This window comes from Gobio gobio (assembly GCF_949357685.1).
Source record: "Gobio gobio genome assembly, chromosome: 10".
Classification (NCBI taxonomy): Eukaryota; Metazoa; Chordata; class Actinopteri; order Cypriniformes; family Gobionidae; genus Gobio; species Gobio gobio.
This window is the reverse complement of record NC_137116.1, coordinates 11448380-11469734: the sequence shown is the minus strand read 5'-3', so window position 1 is coordinate 11469734 and position 21355 is coordinate 11448380. Positions and strand designations below refer to the sequence as shown.

The 21355-nt window shown below is 36.6% G+C and overlaps 1 protein-coding gene across 1 annotated transcript in view; it reads left to right on the top strand.

The window, feature by feature from the left end:
- Positions 1-19404, top strand: part of crb2b (crumbs cell polarity complex component 2b) — a gene marked incomplete at its 5' end in the record, with an annotated part of 48016 nt that extends 28612 nt beyond the window's left edge. Inside the window, 7 exons of the mRNA XM_079826376.1 lie at positions 358-1284; positions 5547-6100; positions 7982-8147; positions 10267-11137; positions 12863-12979; positions 15283-15409; positions 18286-19404. Coding sequence (XP_079682502.1) covers positions 358-1284; positions 5547-6100; positions 7982-8147; positions 10267-11137; positions 12863-12979; positions 15283-15409; positions 18286-18507 — 2984 coding nt within the window. The 3' untranslated portion in view covers positions 18508-19404. The remainder of the gene's footprint in view (positions 1-357; positions 1285-5546; positions 6101-7981; positions 8148-10266; positions 11138-12862; positions 12980-15282; positions 15410-18285) is intronic.
- Positions 19405-21355: the final 1951 nt, after the last annotated feature.

The window sequence follows — 21355 nt, the reverse complement described above, 5'->3', positions numbered from 1 at the left end:
TATTTAATGTTTTCTATTACTTAAATATTAAATTTTTTCCAATATAATTTATTTTTATTTCTTAATTTGTATTTAGTATTGTTGTATAAGTTATGCATTATTAATAATATAATAGTTCTTATTATTGTTCTTATTATTTTATAGTCATATTGATATATAATCACACACTTTTGCCAAATTGTGCAGCACTAATATCAAGCAGAGCAAACCAGGGTTTTACATTTTAAATCACAATTCATTCAGAAAAATTTATCCCAAATCGTGCAGCCCAAGTGTTTCATATAAAAAGCTAAAAAAATAAGAGTTTATTCAGTTTGAATGTCTGTGCCTAAAGCATCACATGACCTCTGTCTGCAGGTGTCGTGTGTGAGACTAACGTGGACGAGTGTGAGAGCGACCCGTGTCAGAACGGTGGCCGGTGTGAGGACGCCATTAATGACTACATGTGTTACTGTCCACCTCCTGCGCCGGACCAGCTGCCCTGGGGCGGCCGCGACTGTAACATCACACTGACCGGCTGTGAGGACGACCCCTGCCAGAACGCCGCCACCTGTGTGCCAACACTGCATGGAGATGAGCATCGACACACCTGCAAATGCCCTTCTGGCTTTAATGGAGACCAATGTGAAACCTCCACCACCTTCTCCATGACAGCGGGAGGGTATGTGGTCGTGGAGGCCCCGCACAGCAACAGGAGCCGCAGGCAGGCGGGATCGCAAGGGCCAAGCGTCCAGCTGCGGTTCAGGACCACCTTACCCGATGCCATTCTCTTCTACCGGGGAAGCCAAGAGCACTTCTTTATACTGGAGCTGATGGGTGGAAGCCTGCTCTCCAGAGCCGAATCGGGAGATTTAAAGCTGGCTGTGCAGTTAAGTGGGGATTTCAATGACGGGCTCTGGCGGGAAGTCTCTGTTAGTGTGGATGAGAGACTCATTCTGACCCTGCTGTCAGAGAACAGGACCGCTGAGGACGGAGGTCACAACCAGCTTCTGTCCTTCCAGCCGCATGGTTTGGAGAAAACGCACATTGGCGGGGTTCCGCTGGAATACCTCAACAACACGGCGACCAGGAAGGGATTGGCCGGCTGTTTGGAGGATCTGCTCGTGGATTCTCAGCTGGTTCTTCCTCAAAGCCTCGTCTCTCAGCCGTACGTGCAGATGGGCTGCGAGAGGCGCGAGTGGTGCCGCCCCGACCCCTGCTCTGAGCGCGGCCGCTGCCTGGATCTGTGGACGAACTACACGTGCCAATGCCACAGGCCGTTTTATGGACTCAACTGTTCAGAAGGTGAGCTGTCTGTTTAAATAACTGCTTTCTGTAATGAATGATTAAAGAGTTAGTTCACACAAAAATAAATGACCCCATGATTTACTCCCCCTAAAGCCATCCTAGGTGTATACACTCACCTAAAGGATTATTAGGAACACCTGTTCAATTTCTCATTAAAGGTCCCATGGCTTGGCATTTTTCTATTATTTTATAATGTTTCCTGAGGTGTACTTATATTGTTAGTATGATTTTTACATCATAAAATGTCATAATTTAGAAATAAAAGGCATTTTTTCGATACTGATGTTTGCCCTGTGGCTGAAGGCCCTGTTTCAAGAGGCGTGTTTGCTGTGAGACTTCAGTAAAAACGCCCACTGTTGTGATTGGCTGACATCTTTGCATTTTAAATGAGCGGAGGGGGCGTGGTTTAACGAGGTCTACGAGGCACGAGCTGCTGCCAGAGAGACGGATGGACCTGAGTTCACTTCTCATCAGTTCTCAGCATGTCTGAACTGTAGTAGTTACAGCATATACTTCAGGTTATTAGTCTATTTCTAGTCGGAGGGGCTGTCACTCATGTCAGAAAATTAGTAACTTTAGTAAATTATGGATCCAGCGCTGACTGGAGACGCGAACCGTTTAGAACGATTCAGTCCGATTTGGTGAACTGATTCGGTTCACTAAAAAGAACCGGTTCAAAAGAAAGATCGTTCGCGAACCGGACATCACTAATGTACCAGAGACTGAGCTCAGCGATTGCTAACTAAGTTATTTATAGTAACTACTGAGTTATGAGTGTGCTGTCAGTCAGCGCGAGTTTATTGTGTTTGTATCTCAGAGTTCTGAATAAACACGAGTCCCAGTCACACCGAGTCCGTCTTCATCATTATTACCAACTTTGTAACACATGCAAAGTACCATTACAGCTGTCGAGATGAACGAGTTATGAGTAAGTGTTGATTATAGCATTATTTTTAGACATGTTCCTATCATATGGAAAGCGTCAGTGACGCGCATTGAGTACACAGCGCAAACAAAGACACAACAGCATTAATCGAATGTAATCCAGTTTATTGTGGGAATAGCTGGCTAGCCTAGCCGGATACCCTCACGCTTACCCCCCTTCTGCTTAATCTCACGCCGCGTAAGGCGCCTCCGCTGTGGGCCAGATGCAGTACTGGGGGTCGGGGATGTTGAAGGCCGACCGGTCAGTGCAGTCCGAGCTTCGGCGTGCGTGAGGTTTATCTCTAAAGATGTTACTCTGCCGATGTTGAGCAGAAACTCACGACTGTATGTAGAACAGATAGACGGGACGAGGACGTACAAAAACACTGACTCACAAGATAGAAAACACGAAAACACCGCTCTGTCGGGAGAGAGAGAAGCCGCTGCGTGTGCACGAATAATAAATAATTAGCTACACATAAGAAATCACTGATCACAGATCAGAAGGAACTGAAAAAAGACTTCTGTTTTCATTTGTACATCCAAACACTGAGAAACTGCCAGCGTTCACTCGTTCACAACCCATGATCTCTCGAGCGTTTGCATGGGCGTGCCAGATTCTCTGGACGGGGGAAAGGGAGGAAACCGTTCCTGCTTGGACTTCAGGATTGGCTCGTCTGGCCTATCATTTTCTCAAAGGCAGAGAAAGACAGTGCATGTGAAAACCCCCCCAGAAGTGACCGTCTGTGGTGAGCGAGATTATCATAGATATACATAATAAAGGCTGGATGTCTCGTCCGCGCTGCTGGCCAATGGAGGTTGACGTCCACACCTGGCGGCCATCTTGTCACAGGCAGCTCACTCACTCGTAACATTGTGTTTTCATGGGTGCTTGCACTTTTTAAATAACCATAACTTGCTCAATTTTCTACCGATTTTCAAACTGTTTGTTTTGTTATAAACGTCACAGATGTAGTTATGACACTGCATATTTATGAATAATTATTCATAATTTGTTCAAGCATCCATAATTATAGCCACGTTAATAACGTTTGTAAGAAACCAAACCATTTGTAAATCCGTCAAGATTTCAGTGAGATAAGAGTTTTTGTGTTCATGCAGATCACTCGCCTTACATCAGGAGCCACAGAGCCCTGCCTGTGACAAGATGGCCGCCGGTGATGACGTTAGAGACTCCGGCGTAAGACATCTAGCCTTTATTATGGATATCTATGGAGATTATGAGGTGCTTTGTTTATATCCCTGTAGCTCTTCCGGTTTCCCACTTTGAATAACGAAAACAGACGACTGCCACCAGCTGGTACGGAAAGCTATTTACTCGTACGCAGGACATGCTACTTGGCCGTCGGATGTCAAGCGTCTGCTTGGTGTGTCAGGGCAACTTTGGACCCAGCCGCTGCCGGCGTGAGCCAACTCTGCAGTCTGCTTTTGTCGCTACTAGTCGGTCTGCGTCAGTTTGGTGTGTTCCTTGATTATGACTTTCTTCTTTCTCATGAACACAATCAGAGTTATATTAAAAATGTCCTGGCTCTTCATAGCTTTATAATGACAGTGAATGGTACCTGATATTTTGAAGCCCAAAAAAGAACGTCCATATGCACATCAATAGGTCATGTGTGGGGTCAGAGGTCACTCTTCCGCCAGAACTAGACTCATGTACGGCCAATATCCGGAAGATTCAGAAGGCCTTTATTAACCCCCTGGAGCCGTGTGGAGCACTTTTATAATGAATGGATACAATCAAATTTTGGACAGCCATTCACTGCCATTATAAAGCTTGGAAGAGCCAGGACATTTTCCATATAACTCTGATTGTGTTCGTCTGAAAGAAGAATGTCATACACACCTAGGATGACTTGAGTGTGAGTAAATCATGGGATACTTTTCATTTTTGGGTGAACCATCCCTTTACATTTTGTGCCAATGATATGACTTTTATTTGTAAGCCATAATATATACATGTGTAAGCACTACCGTTCAAAGGTTTCAGATCGGTAAGATTATTATAATGTTTTTTATGCAGTCTCTTCTGCTTACAGAGGCTGCATTTATTTGATCAGAAATACAGCAAAAACAACAATATTGTGAATTATTTTGAATTATACAATTTAAGATAGCTGTAGAAAGCTTTTGTAACATTTATACACTTCCGTATAAAACAAATCTAAATACAAAGCTGAGAATAAACTTTTTCTTATGGGTTTTTCTCTCAACACGACTCAATTTACAACTTTGCATTTCGATTTTTTTCCTCTAAATTAAAAAAAAAAAAAACTACATTTAACGGTATTTTGTTTAATTCGAGTTTTTTTTCTCACAACACGACTTCATTCTCAAAATGTAAAGAATTTATTCCCAACTTTGTATTTCGATTTTTTTCTCTAAATTTAAATTTTTGTTTCTATCAATACGACTTCTTTCTCTAAATTTTAAGAGTTTATTCTTTGTATTTAAGAGCTTTGTATTGAGTTTTTTCTCAAAAAAATTTTTCTCTAAATTTAACGAGTTTTTTTTCTCACAACACGACTTCATTCTCAAAATGTGAAGAATTTATTCCCAACTTTATATTTAGATTTTTTTCTCTAAATTTAACAATTTTTTTCTCTCAACACGACTTCCTTCTCGAAATTTTAAGAGTTTATTCTCAGCTTTGTATTGAGTTTGTTCTCTAAATTTAACGAGTTTTTTCTTAAAACACGACTTCATTTACAACTTTGCAATTGATTTTTTTCCTCTAAATTTAACGAGTTTTTTCCCTAAATTTAACAAGTATTTTTTTCTCTCAACACGACTTCTTTCTTGAAATTTTAAGAGTTTATTCTCAGCTTTGTATTTAAATTTTTTTCTCGAAATTTAGAGAGTTTATTCTCAGCTTTGTATTGAGTTTTTATCTCTAAATTTAAAAAAAAAAAATTCTCTCAACACGACTTCATTCTCGAAATTTAAAGACTTTATTCTCAACTGTGTATTGAGTATTTTCTGTAAATGTAGCAAGTTTTTTTTTTCTCAAAACACGACTTAATTTACAATTTGTATTTCGATTTTTTTTTTTCTCTCAAAAAACTGCTTTTATTTTGTATATTATTGCTTGGCCCTAATCCTCTTCCATATTGAGAACTGAACAAGAAAGAATATTGGATGAGAATTACCAAAAGACTACTGTACGGACACATGGTAATGATAATTTGGCAAAAAAAACGTAATTCTCCTATTATCGGATTTATCAACTATAAATTCTTATTTTTGAGGTGTTGTCTTGAGATTCGCTGGTATGTTCTGGATGTTTACTAAAGCCTGAGTGTGTTTCCCACCAGAGCACTCTTCATGGACGTTCAGTCACGAGCGCAACAGAAGCTTCGCCGCGTTTCCCATAATGCAGCAGCACGGCGTGAACCTGACTGTGTCTCTGTGGCTGAAATCACGTCATTTGAACGGCCTGGTGTTTCAGCTCCAGCGCGAGAATCAAGCGTACTTCACTCTTTTCCTAAAGAATGGCTCAATGTATATTTCGATATACAGCTCCATCAGACAGGCCTCCAGCTTCCTCACCGACGGGGAGACGGTCTTTGTGACTGTTAAAAAAGAACAAGGTGTTATATTATTTAATGAAACGCAGCAGATTTCTGCCAGTCACGTTGATTTTGAGGTGGAGGCCGGAGATGTGGCGTATCTTGGTGGACTTCCTGAAGGAGAGAACACTGTGCCGTGGGGCGGATATTTCAAGGGCTGTCTGCAGGACGTCCGGATCGACGACACACAGCTGTACATGTACTCAGGGAGCATCAGCCAGAAACCACAACATTCAAGCTACTTACCCAGAAACTCATCGAATGTGCTGGAGGGGTGTGTGGGCGACCAAACCTGTAAGGTGAGCTGATGAGAGACACTACCAATGGGGTCAGCTGAAAGAAATTAATGCTTTTATTCATCAAGCACACATTCAATTGATCAACGGTGACAGTAAAGACATTTATAATGTTACAAAATATTCCATTTCAAACTAGATGAGGAACGTTCATTGGGACAAACTTTGATGTTGGCTTGACAAAGCCTTATGAAAGTCTGAAAGTTTTATAAGCTTAAATTTAGTTAAGTGGAACGAGAAAGAAATAGAGAAAGACATTGCTATTACGAATTATGATGTTTTAGCACATTGCTAGCATGGGTTCGCATTTGTAACACATTGCTAGCATGAATTAGCATATTGATAGCATGTTTTATCAGAATTATAACATGAATGAATTAGTTTATTAAATTTCTAGCACAAATTATCATGTTTTGGCACATTGCTAGCATTAAATAACATGTTGGTAACATGTTTAAACATGTTGCTACCATGAATGAACATGTTTTAGCACATTACTAGTATGCGTTATCATTTTTTATCATATTGCTAGCATGACGTACCATATTGCTAGCATGTTTGATCAGATTGCTGACATGAATTAACATGTTTTAACACATTGCTAACATGAATTAACATATTGCTAGCATGTTTTATCCGATTTGCTAACATGAATTAACATGTTTTAACACATTGTTAGCATGAATTAACATGTTTTAGCACATTGTTAGCATGAAGTAACATGTAGGTAACATGTTTAAACATGTTGCTACCATGAATTAACATGTTTTAGCACATTACTGGCATTGGGTTAACATGTTTTGACACATTGCTACCATGAATGAGCTTATTGATAGCATGTTTTATCACATTACTAGCATGGTTTAACATGTTTTACCACATTGCTAGCATGAAGTAACATTGGTAGCATGTTTAAACATGTTGCTACCATGAATTAACATGTTACACATTACTAGCATGGGTTAACATGTTTAACACTTTGCTAGCATTAATTAGCATATTGCTAGCATGTTTTATCACATTGCTAACATGAATGAACATGTTTTGTTAACATGTTGAACAGGTTGCTAACATGTTTTAGCACACATTGCTAGCATAAATTAACATGTTTTAGCACATTGCCAGCATGAAGTGACATGTTGGTAGCATGTTTAAACATGTTGCTAACATTAATTATAATGTTGTTAACATGGTTTCACACATTAACGTGTTTTAGCATTTTGCTAGCATGAATTAGCATGTTTTAACAGGTTAACATTATTTACCATGTTGTTTTATCACATTGTTAACATGAACAGTTTTTAACACATTGATAGCATGAATTAGCATTTTGCTAATATGTTTGAACACATTGCTATCATTTAGCATGTTAGTAGCATACATTAGCAAGATTGAACAAATTGCTAACAGTAACATGCTTTAGCACATTGTTAAATTAGCATGTTGCTTGCATGAATTAGCGTGTTTGCTAGCATGCTTTATCTCTTTGTTAACATTGTCAAGCCACTAATAATGCTGTTCTTATGAACTTTATAACATCACAGAATATGGGAAAAAAATGTCACGGTTTCCACAAAAATATGTTTTCAACATTGATAATAATCATAAATGTTTCTTGAGCGGTAAATCCTCATATTAGAATGATTTCTGAAGGGTCATGTGACACTAAAGACTGGAGTAATGATGATAAATTCAGCTTTGAACACAGGATATAAATTACCTGTTACTATATATTCACATAGAAAACAGCTGATTAAAATTGTAATAATATTTCACTATTTTTACTGTATTTTACCACATAATTGCAGCCAAGCATCACTATCTTTACGTTCTTGAACGTGGCGTGATTCTCAGATTCTGAACTGATCCCAATGGTGTTTTCAGATGAAGCCATGTCAGAATGGAGGGAAATGTCGGGTCATCTGGAATGACTTTGTGTGCTCGTGTCCGCTGAACTACTCAGGGAAGACATGCGACACACGCGTGTGGTGTGTCAGTGATCCGTGTGACTCCGGGACTCTGTGTGTGGATCTGCCTGATGGTTACGAGTGTGAGTATCTTTACTCTTGTTTCTCAGTTCTCAAGAAAACACACACTCAAGACGAAATATAGACGAAACCCAACAGGTCAATTAGAAAAATTTGAGTTTGTTGGAAAATCTGGTTTGAAGATGCTTTCCTTGAATTTGACCCATACATTTCATAGTTAAAGCCAAGACATAAAAAATATGCCTCTGAGGGGACTTGCCTTTAAATGTATGCATTATGCAGACACTTTTATTTCAATAAATAAAATAAAAATGAATGTAAATACAGCTAATACAGTTTTGTTTTTCATTGGGTAATTTTTAGTGCATAGGTCCATATAGTTTATTTTTATTACTTAATAAAATAAAATTACATAATTTTTACCAGTATTCTGTAAAAAAAAAAAATTGTATTGAGTATTGTGTCAAAGAATATTAATGTATTGAAATTATTTAAGACATAAATATTAGTATTTTAACTTAAAATAAAAATGTTAATATTATAGTATTTATTGAATATTATAGTTTATTGTAATTTACAACAGTAATATATTTGTAATTTTTTATAATTAGACTTAAAACTAATAATAATAATAATAATAATAATAAAAAAAATAGTAACAGTTCAAATTTCATTTTTTGGCAGTCATGTAATATTTTAACTTGTAGGGTAAAATATAAATTTAAATATTATCACATGCACTTTTTATTGAATAGTCATAGTTTATTTTAATTTACAAAAGTGATATTTCTGTAATTTTTATAATTTGAGTTATAACTAGTAATAATAATAATAAAAACAAAAATAATAAAATGGTAAAAGTTTAAATAAATAAAAAATTGGCAGTCATGTAATATTTTAACTTGTAGTGTAAAATACACATTTTAATATCACATACATTTTTTATTGAATATTCATAGTTTATTGTAATTCACAACAGTGATATATTTCTGACATTTATAATTAGAGTTTGAACTAATCTAATAATAATAAACAATAACAGATAAAATTGCAATATATGATAAAACAATGAAACAGTCGTGTAGTATTTTAACACAAATTTTAATATTATCACATACATTTTTTTATTGATTATTGTAATTTACAACAGTAATATTGTAAATAAAATAAATAAAAAACAGTGACATTTTTTATAATTAGTGTTTTTACTACTACTAATTATTATTATTAATAATAATAAAATAGTAACAGATCAAATGTATTTTTTTTGGCAGTCATGTAATATTTTAACTTAATAATACTGTAATATATCGTACGTTTTATTAAATTGTCAGTTTATTATAATTTACAACAGTGATATATTTCCGTCATTTATTATAATCAGAGTTATAACTAATAATAATAATAATAATAATAAAAACAGCAACCGTTTAAATTGCAACACATGACAAAATAATCACAATTTAATTTGTCACTCATTTAGTCCTACATAAAAAAATATTTTAAAATATAAATAATTGAAATTAAAGACATACTACAAAAGATCTGTTTTCTTGCATATCATGACCAACATCAGAGAACGTGAACATGCAAATGTGTTGATAAATTATTGACATTTATTATTGATTATTGGGGCAGTGGCTCCCAGACCCAGAGAGTGATATGTATCCAAAAACTATAAAATTGATTCATCATTATTATTATTAATAATATTGTTATTTGTATTGCTTTTATTATTACTACTAATACTGCTGCTGCAATTTACCATTGCTACTATTATTATTACTATTATTATAACTACTTTTACTACAATTATTATTATTTGGATTGTTTTAAATTGTTTCGCAATTGATTTCTCAGTCAGTGACTCCGTATTCATAAAAAATTAGTCACTAATAACAAATCACATTAGATTAACCTACTGCCTAAACTTATACAGTACCTGTATAAAATATAATATCCATTCATCTATATATTGTGCTGTTTTTCTTTCTTATTGTTTATTATTATATATATATATAGCCTTGTCTCCCACTTTGTATAAGCAGCTGTGTGGTGTTAATAAAAAAAATAAAAATAAAAAAAGGATAAATGATTGACATTTCATGGGTCTGTCAAGTAATTAATGTTCATCTCTGGGTTCGGCTGAATCCCGTGTTAATCTGTTCCTCTTCTCTCCAGGTTTAGCCAACGCCACATTTGAGAGCAATGCTTTGAAGTTCAGCGCCAACGGCTCCTTGTCGGTCCCCGTGACGAACATCTCCATGAATCTGCGGACACGCGAGGAGAACGGGACGCTGTTACGCACCTCCAACCGGCTGGAGTTCTTCTGCATGGGGCTTCTGAACTCTTCGCTGATCGTGAAGTTTCGCGAGGGGAACAGTCTGGATGTGCACGCGTTCACCAGCAGCGTCCCCGTTTCAGACGGAGAATGGCACCAAGTGGCGCTCTACATGTCCAGCTCGCGGAAGGAGGCGTCCCGTTGGCTCCTCTTCGTGGACGGGCGGCCGGCCGGATACAGCCTGGCGGCAGCTGGCAACTCCGTCTTCTCAAACTTCTCCACCGTGTGGCTGGCGGAGAACTACACCGGCTGCTTGGGCGAGGTGCGGATCGCTGGGGTTTATTTACCGTTTTCCGGACGCCTGGAGGAAGAAGCGCCGCAAGCGTCACAGTTCATCCGAGTCGGCGGGACGGCAGAGCCTCAGCTGGGATGCTCCAGCACCCGCTTGTGTCTTTCCGAGCCATGCCAGAACAACGGCACCTGCACGGACCTCTTCAATCTCTTCGACTGCGAATGTGCCCCGGGATGGACGGGCGAGCGCTGCCAGGATAACGTAGATGAGTGCGGCCAACAGCCCTGCGTCCGCGGGGCGTGCAGGGATCTCCCGGGGGACTATGAGTGCGAGTGTCCTGCCGGATACAGGGAGAAGAACTGCCAGGAGGAGGTGGACGAATGCCAGGAGCATCGCTGTGAGAACGGAGGCTCCTGTGTGACTACAGGCACGGGATACACCTGCGTCTGTCCACCTGATCACACAGGGCCATTCTGCCAGTGAGTGATGTTTGGAGAATGATCTTTGAGATTAGTTTAACTTTATCGTCACACAGCGGAAATTTGTCTTTGACACTGGTGACATAAATACATCCACATTAAAGGAACATGCCACCAAAATTCTCGTTTTCCGTCTCCCCTAGAGTTAAACAGTTGAGTTTTACCGTTTTCGAATCCGTTCAGCCGATCTCTGGGTCTGGCGGTAGCACTTTTAGCATAGCTTAGCATAGATCATTGAATCTGATTAGACCGTTAGCATCTCGCTCAAAAATGACCAAAGAGTTTCGATGTTTTTCCTATTTAAAACTTGACTCTTCTGTTGTTACATTGTGTACTGAGACCGACGGAAAATGAAAAGTTGTGATTTTCTAGGCCGATATGGCTAGGAACTAGAGTTGGGTACCGAACTCGGTACTTTTAAGGGCACTGACCGAATTACGTCGGTACTACTGAGTACCGATTCACATTAAATCAATGGGTACCAAATTTCGGTACCTGTGAACGCATCTGGTGATATAGACTAGTGTCTGTGAATATTAAACCGCAAAAAGACTATTTAAATACGAATCATGAGTGTCTCTGTGCGAATGAATGCCGTAGAAACGTGGTTTACCTCACACACACACGTGCGTGCGCTCACTATTACTATGGCGGTCGCTTGTTTCCATCTCTGCCGTCTCATATGAGGACATGAACGCACGAACGTCATCTCCAGAGCCACTGAGAGTCACTTTATGAGCATTTTACCGTGTCATTTGAGAAAAACTACCGTCAGATCATAAATACACAGAAACTCAAAGGAACGGCAGCCCGTCAAAATAAAAGTCTGGTTTATCTTGATAAATACATCACTGTTATACAGTAGAATTTAGATACCTCTCAATTAATAATACTAACACAAATGTAATAATAATAAGCAAAACTTTATTTTTTAAGTAATAAATTAAATTTTTTCTGTTTTAATTTTAACCGTATAAAGCTCAGTTGTGCAGCACTTTGTTTGAAAAAAAAGTTTAAATATATTAAAAGATAAATTAAATTAATGTCTTATGTCTTTTGATTACCAGAAAATACACAGCACGTAATTTGTGGGAAATCTTTTCATAGAAATGAAATGAAAAAGAAAAAAATATTATGGTTGTTTTTATTAATTAAATTTAAATGCATAGTAGCCTACTATCTAGTAAATATTACAGTATACAAACATCACAGAAAATGGCAGACAGAGACCAGGGCAGCTCTGGCATAATGTCAATAACACTTCTATAAATGACTTGCAGGTTATTTATAGTTATTGATGTAAATCCCTAAAGTACCGAAAAAAGGTACCGTTGGCTAACCCAACCCTACTAGGAACTATACTCTCATTCCTGCGTAATAATCAAGGAACCATGAGTGCAGCGGCGCAATGATATTACACAGCGCCTGAAAATAGTCCCAGCATGCTCTCTGTGTGAGCAGGTTGTCACGTTGGTTATGTTGACGGAAGTTAGCCTATTTTCAGGTGCTGTGTAATATCATTGTGCCACTGCACTCATGGTGTTGTTGAGGTTTGAGAGTCGTCATTGCTCTAACACTGCCAGCGAAATGTGAAATCTGACAATTTGAACTTATCTGGCAAACTGATCCTTATTCAGAGAAAAGGTTTGATTGAATTTAACATCTATAAAGTCTTGTATTTTCACATTATGGATTGTCATTATTGGTCATGGTCTCATCCCTCAGATGGCGTTTCCCTGGCCGTCAGTGTGATGTGGATTCAGACTGTGAGAATGGCGGCGTGTGCACTGAGGGATTCTGGGGGACGAACTGTACCTGCAGACCAGGCTTCAGTGGAGAGAGGTGAGGTTTGAGACGGCAGCACGCACACACTCACACACACACACACACACACACTAATGGCCTAATATGGTTTATCAAGACATGTTTCTGGATCAACATCCCTCTTGGCCCTCAACATTCCTCTCAATATATTCAAGGGTCTAGGGAAGAAGAACTGGGGTTTGAATGGGATATTGTTTTTAGTGTTATTTAAATGTTATTTAGTATTGAATTTGCTTCATAATTGCTGAACTTAGTTCAATGTTCCAAAGTTTATCATTTATGAAACAAAGTTGAGCTGAATAATGACACTATTGTCTTCTGAAGAGTTGCTTTAGAGCTGAAATAGATTACATTTTTTTTTTTTTTTGCAACATTCAAGTCAGCTTTATTTCTCCAGCTCTTTTCACACACAGATACTTCAGAGCAGCTTTACACTGATGAGAGGAAATTAATTTTGTTTTAGATGAAAAGCTAAAGTAAGTTTAATCAAAATGTAAAAACGCATGTAAAAAAAAAAATATTGCACAAAATGAAAACAATAATGTAAATATTATTATAAGTGTGAATCAAAAAATTAAAAGCGCATTTAAAAAGAAAATAACAAGCATGACTTCATCTCTTAAATGTCTTGGTGTGTTTTGGTCATAATTTAGACTTTTAAATCTAATTTCAGCTTTATCATAATTAGGACTTTAAATCATAATTTAGATTTTTAAATCATAATTTTGACTTTAAATCCATATATCTCAGAATTGTTAAAGTTCTAATTTCAACTGTACATCTCACATTGACTTAGTATGTCATATTTTTGACTTTTTATCTAAAAATGAGGACTTTTAAAATCATATTTTCAAGATTTTATCTTATAATTATGACTTAAAAAGTCGAAAATACCACATGCTATCTCACTATTATGACTTTTTATCTAATAATGAAGACATTTTAAATCATATTTTCAACATTTTATCTCTTAATTATGACTATGATAATTGAAATGAGCTGATCAGTAATATAGTTGAATATTTAATTTAGCAACATTAATACTATTCAATTTCTATTAATGTGAAGCAGCTTTGAAACGATATGATATCGTGACTTCACTATTCATTCATATTTTGAATTGGCTGTTATTTTCACTTTTCTTTTTAAATTTATTTTAGTGATTTTGTTATATGCTTTTGTCATTTTTATTAGTTTTTGTAATATTTCTATTTAGCTTTAACTTATTTTTATTTCAGTTTTGGTAATATTAGTACTTCAATTTATTTAGTTCAGTTTAGGCAGCATTTCTAATATTCCTTTTTATCTCATATTTACATATTTTTTAATACTTTTTTTTATTTCATCTCAATATTTCTATTTAGCTTCAATTTATTTCAGTTTTAGTAATTTTAGCACTTCCACTCAATTATGCCGTAATAACGAGATATGTCGTTAACTTAAAACTACATATTTTTCTCATTAAAACAACATTTTCTTCTAATAAGGACATGTGTTGTATAGTGATGTGTACAAAATATGCCTTTATCCACATTAGAGAATTTATAGGCTAGCCTATGTGCCTTTGTCACACTTCCATGTTTGAAAAGCAGAAGCTCAGTGTAAACTGCTCTTCCACTGTCTGTATCAGTGCCCATAGCACGAAAGTGTTGTCATTTATTGATGAAGCCTACAGTTCATAACACATAGCCATCATCTAAATCTAAATTTCACAAACTGCTCATGATTAGCCTAAGTGCGTAGCTTTAACCTAGTATGACGGACCCCGGTGCAGCCACAAATATCATAACTATCTATAGGCCTACTGTAATTAAGAAATAGATTGAAGAAATGTATAAAAAACAGAAAGACTATAGTTTCAGCCTTACTCAAAGACCAGTTACGCACATTAATCCATTCCAGACGATATTGGTTTGCTTCTTATTTATTAAATATACAGGCAATTAGTTGATGAAACATTGATCAAAATTAAAATACAATTTATACAAAACGTAATTCACTTTAAAGAAAGACTTTCTACAAAACAAAACAAAACTCAATGAAGTGGTCAAAATCATGTCTGACCCCACTCCATGTCTCCAGACATGTGTGCATCTTACTCATGCTGCTCACTTTTCATAATCAACATTGATTAAATTAAAAATAATAATATCATAGGCTAATAACATATACAATTTTAGTTTTGGTAATTTTAGTACTTCAACTTGTTTATTGTATACATTTATCAGGAGTCTAACTTTGGCAATTCATGTTTCTTGCTGTCTCAAGATATACAATTGTTGGCACAAAAAGTGTAAGTGTGTGAACTGTTTGTGTTCCAGATGTGAAGTGGATGTAGATGAGTGTGAGTCGGACCCCTGTCTGAATGGAGGCACGTGTGTGAACAGAGCCAATCATTTCCTCTGTGAGTGTGTGTCGGACTTCAGTGGAGAAAACTGTGAGAATGCGGTGAGCTCTTGGGTCATGTTCATTCAGATGGATAGTGCTTGGGTCATTTTTCCCAAATTCCATTTTATTTTTTTCCAAATACCATTTTTGTTCAAATGTTTCTGTATTCCGTTTTAATGGTTCACCCGAAGCCCTAAAATTATACTTAATTTTTTTTTTGTCCAGAAAGCTTATTTCATTTGATTTTGATTTTTTTTTCTATTTTTAGTGCACTTAAAAAAATGTTTTACCTTTAAAGTACTAGATTTTATCAATAAATAAGTAGTAATTTAAGCACATTCTTTCAACTTAATTCAAAATAACTCACAATTTCATGCGTAACCTTTTTAATTCAGCTCAAATATCATACAAATATCATACGTGACAAAAAATAAATAATATAGCATGATATTTCATGACTCTCGCCACTAGATGTCCTTATAGCTCTATATATGGATTAAATGAGCTGTTCCGCTGGGTCCTAAAGTCAGCTCTCGAGTTGATCTCTTCAGAATGCATTCAGATACACATGTACACATTATAAAATCAGTTTTTAGTAGTTTCAGCATTTGTTTGTTTTTTTCTGTGTACTGAAGCATTCATTCATTCCAATGGGGGTCAAATTGACCCGTGAGGGAAGGATTTGATACTTTTTAAAATGTCAACCACAAAACTCCTCGAATCCAGTCAATTTATTTTTTGTGCATTCGTGATTCAAGTGCGACAAAAGTCCTAAGGTCTTGGACCACTCCCATTACTCATATATAATTTTTTATTTAAATATATATATATATATATATATTAGGGATGCAACAATACAGTTAGTCCACGGTTCAATACATACCTCGGTTTTTAACCACGGTTTTCGGTTCGGTTCGGTTCTGATGGCTTGTCACATCAGTATTTTGTTATTCTATTCTTAGGCAACAGGAACAGTAAGAGGTTAAGGAGAAAAAAAGACTATTTTTTAATTGCAAAACTCTTTCTTTATTTTACTTAAAAGAATTGAAACACCTTACTTAAACTTAAAACTTTACTTAAAAAAACCCTTGTACACATTCCTAGTGTATTGTATAATATAAAATATATATATATATATATTATATATATATATAAAGATTTACACTGGCAGCTCAGAGCATTTAAGTATGAAATTGAATGAATACATGTAAAAATAAAACACTACATAGACTTCACTATAAAATATACACTTTAAAACGCATGCAAATAATGAACTTTGGTGATTGTGAATAACTATAGTGTTCCATGAGTATAACTCTACCACTAACGTGTGATGTGAATGTATGTCGCGTTGTTCAGTATATTGGGATGGAGGCAAATGATAGAATTTGTAGAAAAATACTTAATTAAATGCAAAACCGAAAAACAATTCACAGGCGCGTATTATATTGAGAATTGTGGCATCCCTAATATATATATATATATATATATTAGTGGTGGGCCGTTATCGGCGTTAACGTGCTGTGTTAACGTGAGACTCTTATCGAGCGATAAAAAAATATCGCCGTTAATCTATTCTCAAAGTTGGGTTGGGAGCTGGGTCTATACTACGCAAACTATGATGACTTTCACCTTGATATTTTAGCACGGATGTACACCTAGCCGAATTGCACTGTAGGGGAGAGAGAACGAGTCTTCGAACCTGTGTGTATGCCTACTAGTGTTGTCAAAAATATCCATGTTTCGATATGTATCGATACTGAAATATCTGAAACGATACAATACTCATTTTCTACAATATCGATATAATCAGCTGCGCTCTCCGACCGACAGCGAGCTGACACGCACCCGCCTCCTCTCATTCAGTCCAGTTAGTGTGTTGGTGTTGGTGTGACTTTCGCACGGGGTTGCACATAACGTTAATTCTACTAATTCCCGCAGATTTTGCGCTCGCATCTGAAGCGCACACACACATACCGTAATAAAGCTGCCACTGACATACAAGTGCAAAAATTAGCTCCTTTTTCCATCTTATTAATGGTCAAATACACTCAAAAATGTCTCAATGCCCATCTTGGTGAGTTTTAACGTAAACACAGTCGTAACCAGCTCACAGGAACAGTGTTTGGGATCCATGCATGCGTCAGGTCTTAAAGGGACAGAAGTTAGTTATTATTCAAACTACAAAAAGACAAACGATCACTTACGAGTACACATATTCTGAATGCCCTCTGTAGAATTCAAATGGCCATTTTAATCTAGACTAATTCCAAGATTACAGTGAGATTAATCTAGATTAAAAAAAATTATCTATGCCCACCACTAATATATATATATAGGAAGGAATTATAAGGAATTTTGGGTCAAAATGACCAGAGGGAAGGATGAGGGTTAAATGAAATTGTAGTAATCAAAAACAATGTCTAAATAATTTAAATCATGGAACTTATACAATTTAGTAAAAGTTTAACAAAAATGTAATTATGGCTTAATTACATTTTTGTAATAAAAAATTATAATAAAAAAAATATATATAATAATGAAACGTATAGAATTTATAGTTTTATTTTTTCCCAAATTCAGTTTTTTCTGGATAAATTTTTTCTGGATTTAATTTGAATGATTAAATTACATTTTAGTAATAAAAAAACATGTCTAATTAATTAAAATCATGAATCAATTGAATAACTTATTATTCCCAGGGAAAGCAAGAACTGACAAAATGTAAAAATGTGTACCTTGAATGCAATGCAAGTCGCTTTGGATAAAAGCGTCTGCCAAATGCATAAATAATTATTATAAATGTTTACAATAATAGTTTTTACGGTTTTATTTTTTCAGAAATTAGTTTTTACGTTCAATTCCATTTTTTGTGTCTGGATTCCGTGATTTCCTGCATTGTGTGACTCACAGCTGTGGTCCGTCTCGTCCTGTAGAAGCAGCTGCAGAAGGAGCGAGTGCCGTGGCTGGTGGTGGCCGTCCCGCTGGCGTGTCTCGCCGTCCTGCTGGCAGCGGTGGGGCTGGTTTGCATGGTTCTCACCACCCGGAAGAAGCGTCAGTCGGAGGGCACCTACAGCCCCAGCCAACAGGAAGTGGCTGGAGCCCGGCTGGAGATGGGCAGCGTGCTTAAAGTGCCTCCAGAAGAAAGACTCATCTGACACTGGTTACCACATCTAACCATGTCATTAGGACATTTGAGAGAGGCAAAGCCAACAGGCGTGGCTTTCATGTGTCGAGGCACGTCGAGCAAAGCTACGTGTGCCTTCAACGGAAGGATAGAGGAGAAAAACCCGGGCGGTTCTCCATGGTGAACGATCTCTTTACTCACTACGAATAAGAAAGCAGCTTGGGAAATTCAGATCTACAGCCAATGTGCACTGCAAAAAATGAGTTTGTCTTGTTTTCCACAACAGCTATCAAACTCGAGGGTTACATTTACTTGAGAAGTAAAATTACTTTATTTATTCTTTATTCTGATCTTGTTTCAGGGTTTGTATGGTTTTGATAAAACCTGGAAAAGTTCTGGAAAAGTCATGAAAATCTTTTCCACATATGTGTGTATAATAGAATATATGTTTAATTGATAATATTGGACAAGTGACAATACTCTGTCATTCATTCATGTGACGTTATCTCTGCGTCTGAACAGTAACAAAGTTAAGACATGCTATGATACATTTGAACATGTTTTTTTATTCTTATTTTACTTGAATACATAGATTGTCACAGAACATTAGCTCATGAATATTTGCCTCAGAAGTCGTGGAAAGGTTTACTGGAACCTGTTGTTTCCCTATTCTTGTTTAAAGCACAAACTCATTGAATTTTGATAGATTTTAAAACTTCAAATTCAAGTCATTTTGCTTCTCAAGTAAATGTATCTTGATTTTTTAAAAAGACTAAGCAAGAAAAATATTTTTGCAGTGCAAGTAGTATAAATTGTGACCTTTTTCTGTGTATAGAATCATTGTTTCATTCATAGTCTTTAATCATGTACCTGAAAACAGGCATGTTCGTTTTCCATCTGTGTCAAGCCATTAATATTTAGATGATTATCTCTCTAAAGAAAAACAAAGACTAGGGATGTACGATATATCGGCCACCATATCGTTATCGGTCGATATATGATCATTTTTAATGTTATCAATTTGGCCGATTTTTAAAGCTGATAAATAATGTATTATTTCCTTCAGCTGAGACACACTGATGCGCTCTGTTCAACATGATTATATCATTTCATAAAGGAAAACAGTTCAGTGCAACTGTCATAAGCTAAATGAAATGATTAAGAACATTATAATTGTGTGATTGGGACATGGCTTTTAATGGTGAGACTTGTTTTTGTAATCAGGCTCTCAAAGATTATATAAATTTGGATTTAGATTTATCAGCCAACATATCGGTTATCAGCTTTCAAATATAAAGGATTATCGGTATCAGCCAAAAGTTTCATATCGGTGCATTCCTAACAAAGACAAACTGCAAGTTTTGAGCACTTGCGATCCATATACAGCACTTCCTCACTAAAAACAGCGGGACATTCTAAAACGCTTAACTTGAAAAATGCTTAAAGAGCCCCTATTATGGATTTTTGAAAATGACCTTTCATGTAGTGTGTAACAGTTCTACGTGAATGAAAACATCCTGCAAAGTTTTAAATCTGAAAGTGCAGAATATGTAAGGGATAATGTACATTCTACATCTATCCATTATAAAAGTGCATCTATCCATCATATAGCTGCTCCACACGGTTCCGGGGGGTTAATAAAGGAAGTGAACCGATGTGTTTGTGTAAGAAAATATCCATATTTAAAACTTTATAAAGTAAAGTTCCGGCCGTGAAACCCTTGAAGTCTTCCATTGTAACCCGTGGTGGTTAAGAGTTTTTCAGTCACAAGATGGCGCCAGACAGTCAAACGACAGCGTTAAGCATACAAGTAGTACCGGTCAAGAGAACTCGTAGTACCCGGATGATCGGTGTGTTATTCACTTTGGCGGTTGTTATCTGGGAATAACATACCGCAGGAATGGGCGATTGACCAATCAGAATCAAGTATTCCACAGAGCCGTGTAATAAATAAAGTTATTGTTTCTCAAAAGTAAGAGTCGACTCGGAGTCAATTAAACAAATCGTTTTTAAAATGAATCCCAAGCCACTTCGTTGTGACGTCACATTCGAAACATTCGCATATTTCCCGCATTTTTGGCCTCGCTTAGCATTTTGATACAGTTCCCACACGTGCACCTACATAAATTCTGCAATTTATTCATCTGTGTTAAAGGGTTAGTTCACCCAAAAATGAAAATTGTGTCATTAATTACTTACCCTCATGTCGTTCGACACCCGTAAGACCTCCGTTCATCTTCAGAACACAAATGAAGATATTTTAGTTGAAATCTGATGGCTCTGAAAGGCCTCCATTGGCTCAATGCACTGTTCACTCTCAAGACCCTTAAAACGTACTAAAGACGTCGTTACAAAGTCTATCTCACTACAGTGGTTCTACAATAACTTTATGGAGTGACGAGAATAGTTTTTGTGCGCAAAAACCCCCCAAAATAACGACTTATATAGTGATGACCGATTTCAAAAAAAGGCATCATGAAGCTTCGAAGCGTTATGAATCAGTGAGTCGAATCAGCGGTTTGAATCGCCAAAGTCACGCGATTTCAGCAGTTTGGCGGTTTGACACGCGATCCGAATCATGAATCGACTCACTGATTCATAACGCTTCGAAGCTTCATGATGCCGTGTTTTGAAATCGTCATCACTATATAAGTCGTTATTTAGGGTTTTTTTGCGCACAAAAACTATTCTCGTCGATTCATAAAGTTATTGTAGAACCACTGTAGTGAGATGGACTTTGTAACAATGTCTTTAGTGCCTTTTAAGGGTCTTGAGAGTGTAAAGTGCATTGTGCCAATGGAGGCCTTTCTGAGCCATCAGATTTCAACTAAAATATCTTCATTTGTGTTCTGAAGATGAACGGAGGTCTTACGGGTGTC